The 3675-nt window shown below is 46.0% G+C and overlaps 1 protein-coding gene across 1 annotated transcript in view; it reads right to left on the reverse strand.

Annotated features, from left to right (window-relative positions):
* Positions 1-370: 370 nt before the first annotated feature.
* Positions 371-3675, reverse strand: part of LOC119337657 (putative disease resistance protein RGA3) — a 5005-nt gene continuing 1700 nt past the window's right edge. Inside the window, exon 2 of the mRNA XM_037609822.1 lies at positions 371-1766. Within this exon, the coding sequence (XP_037465719.1) occupies positions 501-1766 (1266 nt within the window). The 3' untranslated portion in view covers positions 371-500. The remainder of the gene's footprint in view (positions 1767-3675) is intronic.

A 3675-nucleotide genomic window follows, 5' to 3' on the forward strand; every position in this document is an offset into this window, starting at 1 on the left:
TATTTGGGATGGTTCAGGTGAAAAAAGACAGCCGCAATCTGTTATATCCAGATCTTTAATAAATCTGCAAGGCATTCTGTACAATTCCTCTTCAAAACGCCCTACATTGTCCATCAAACCCTTGAGCCTCAGTCTCATATAAGAATCACCAAGCCTCAACAAATGAAAGTCACCAATAGGCAGCCAGCCAACTCTAGGTTCCACTGAGATGTTGGCTTTGCATTCAAGATTAAACTGCACAGACAGACCCATCAGATGGTAAAGGGGGATGTGTCTTGCATCTATCACTAGTAGATCTTCAAGCAATGGGAGCATCTTGGGCATGCTTGCTAGCATTGGGCACGCAGAAATGTTTAGCTTCTTGAGCCGAGGGAACGATACGACTGCTACATGTCCTGCCTCTTCCTGGTGCCATCTCTGTAGCTTGGGCATGTCGGCAACTATCATGGTTTCCAATTTAGGAAAGAAGGGTGGTGGAGAAATAAAGGATTCCCCGTTGTCTATATCATCATTACCAACACATATACTTGCCAAGCTATGCAAGCCTTTCCGCTTACCAAGTCAGCAAGATCATGCATGAGATCATGCATCTTGCAAGTGGTTGGTCTGTGGATGAACTCATCAAAACTAGAGAGCAAAGTCTTTTGAATATTCAAATCTTGGAGGAAACATCTCCAAACTAGCACATCAAAAATTTGTTGGCCTCTTGTTTCTGACGCAATAAATTCATTTGCCATCCACAAATGAATTAACATGTCTTTATCCATCAAGCTATCCTTGGGGAAAATAGCACATAAAGAAAAACATATTTTTTCTTCCGATGACAAGTGATCATAGCTCAGCTGTAATGCAGGTACAATTCCGGTAGTTGTGAGGATATCATCCTTCCAGACATCACTATCCAGAACAGAAAACCATTGACTGTGATGCTTTGAATGAAGTAAAGCTGCTATGGTCTTGATAGCAAGAGGTAATCCCTTACACTTGTTCACAATATTCTTAGCCACTAAAATCAATTCCTCTTGCTTTTCCACTCCCCTTCCAAATGTGTTTCTATGAAAAAGCTCCCATGATTGATCTTCATCTAGAAGTGATATGTGATGTGGAGGAAGTGTGCCCGTGATAGAAGCAACTTGATTGCTGCGGCTTGTCACAATTATAGCACTACCCGAGCCAGCATGTGAGCATACCAATGATATCATATCATCCCACTTTTGTCTGTCCTCGTTCCAAACATCATCCAACACTAGGAGGTACCTTTTATTACCCAACACTTCAGTAAGTTCCTTCCGCAGTGCCTCTATATTGGTAAATTTAGATTTCTCCTTCGATGCCACTTGTATTATAGACCGTATTATTTCTTCGATGATGAACTTGTCAGAGACACAAACCCATATGACCAACTCAAAATGGTGCATCACTCTCTGATCATTGTGCACAAGTTGAGCAAGGGTGGTCTTACCAATTCCCCCCATACCAACTATTGGTAGCACCATCACATTATTATTATTTCCATCATTGTGGGCGTGGCCAAGCAATATCTTCACCACCTGTTCCTTCTCATCTTGTCTACCGACAATTTTCAATTCATCGACATGAGAGTGTGTTTGCGGATGAACAAGGGTTGGCACCTCAGCATGTTGTAGGAAGTGGAAATTATTCATCTCCACAACCAATTCATCTATCATTTCAAGGGAATCCTTAATCCTTTTGCCCATGGAGACGTGGAAAACAACCGGACTATTGAAGGTGTAGTAGTTCAGCACCTGAAATGAAAACAAATAAAATTGTTTTTTGGGGTTAAAGGTCAATAGGGGGCATTGGCCCACATAAAATATTTCCATTAACTCACATACACAACCAATAAGGTCCATACAGGGGGAGCACACAAGGCAGAAAGATTACACAGGGCAGAAGCCCAAGTTAAAGTCAGTACACAAAGAAAGAGAAAACTGAAAAGGAGGGAGAGGTTAGCGATCGTAGCCAACCGAACCACCCCGTGGAAGCCGACATCCCGAGGGATGGGCGCCAAATTGTAGAGAGGTGAGCCAGGGACGACAGGAAAAGATCTACCAAGCCAATACCACACCACAGACAACGGTGTGTTGTCCACATTGTCGGAAGGCAACTTGGAGCAAGCCTCTGGAAGGACATCTCTCAGCCTAAGTGAGGTTTGGTGTAAATAACACGTGATTAAGGGACTAATGAGTAATGACATGTCCCAGGTGTATGTTCAAGAATTAGTCCAATGAATATCAGCTAGTATTAAAAGGAGGCCCGGGACCCCCAGGCAGAAAAGCAGAACAGTGGTCAGCTAGTTTTAAATATCGCAATTAATCTTCATTATGATTGAGTGGTAGAGAAGCCGAGCTATTTAAAGGGGTTTTTGTGATGAGCTAAAGTGTGGAGTCAATATCTAAGATCATACTATATCTTTAAAGATCTTATATATCCACAACCTTGCTGAAGAAAAACCCTAAGAGAAAGCTAAGTGAGATGAAAAATAAGTCACGTTCTGATTGCCGACCTGAAGGTCACAGCCGAAGTCTCCGGTTGGAGCTCCTGACAAGTTTCAGACTCATGTGGAGGTTCAGTCCGGAACTCCCGAAGAGACTCCGAGTGGGACCCCAACCAGGTTCCAGAGCTACAGACTTGCCCAGAAGTTATGACTCCACCAAGCCAAACGTGAAACCCTCTTAAGTTTATTATGTTGCTTGTTACTCTTGGGATTTGGGAAGTACTTAGCTGGTTGGTGTTTTTTTTAGAAAAGGAGGATGACCCCCGGCCTCTGCATTTGGGCGATGCATACAGTCACTTTATTAATTATTCTTACAAGACCTTACAAAGCCATACAACAACAAGACTAAAGCCACCGTATAAGCAACAACTGTCGCTACACCTATCCAATTGATGAAGGGGCGCAGATAGTCTGGGCCTAATACCAAACAGACAACGCAGCCAAACCTAAACATCTAAGACTTGAGGTCCCAACCAGGACGCCTGTCGGGTATGTGGCACCTACCAGTCCGGCACACTCCTCAACCAGGACGCCTGTCGGGTATGAGGCCGCCGCAGCCACCTGCCACCAATCCATCTTCAGTGCTGTACTACTGCATCAACCTTGTCCGGTCTAACTGCCGTCGACGCCACCACGACGCCAGATAGCACCACCTCCATGCGCGAGTTCATCTCCGCGCATCGGACTCCGAATCTCCACAGCGCCACGCCGCCAAGATCCGCGCCATCCATGTATAAGATGAAGTACCACTCCACCAAAGAAACCGTCCTCTGTTCCCTGAGCCCATGTGTACCTCCATGAATGACGCCCCCAAGGAGGAAACGACACCAGAGCGCCGCCATCATCCGATCAACTGATTTAGGGTTTCCTCCGGAGGTAGCAGAGAGTGACCTTGAACTTTTCCACGGTGATGCCTTCAAGAAGGGAACGACACAGACAGCGCCGCCACCGCCGACCTTTGTAGTAGTCAAAAACAAGTTTTCACTCAGATCTGTTCACTTCATCTCTCGTGCACGGGCCGCCGCGTCCTGCGACGTCCCCGGGAGCGGGATCCCAAGATCCGCCGCCACCGGCGCCGCCACAAGGACCCACCACCCGACCGTCATCCTTGAAGGGGACGATGCCACCACCGTGCTCGGATTCGGCATCACGCCAAC

This window comes from Triticum dicoccoides, chromosome 7B (assembly GCF_002162155.2).
Source record: "Triticum dicoccoides isolate Atlit2015 ecotype Zavitan chromosome 7B, WEW_v2.0, whole genome shotgun sequence".
Classification (NCBI taxonomy): Eukaryota; Viridiplantae; Streptophyta; class Magnoliopsida; order Poales; family Poaceae; genus Triticum; species Triticum dicoccoides.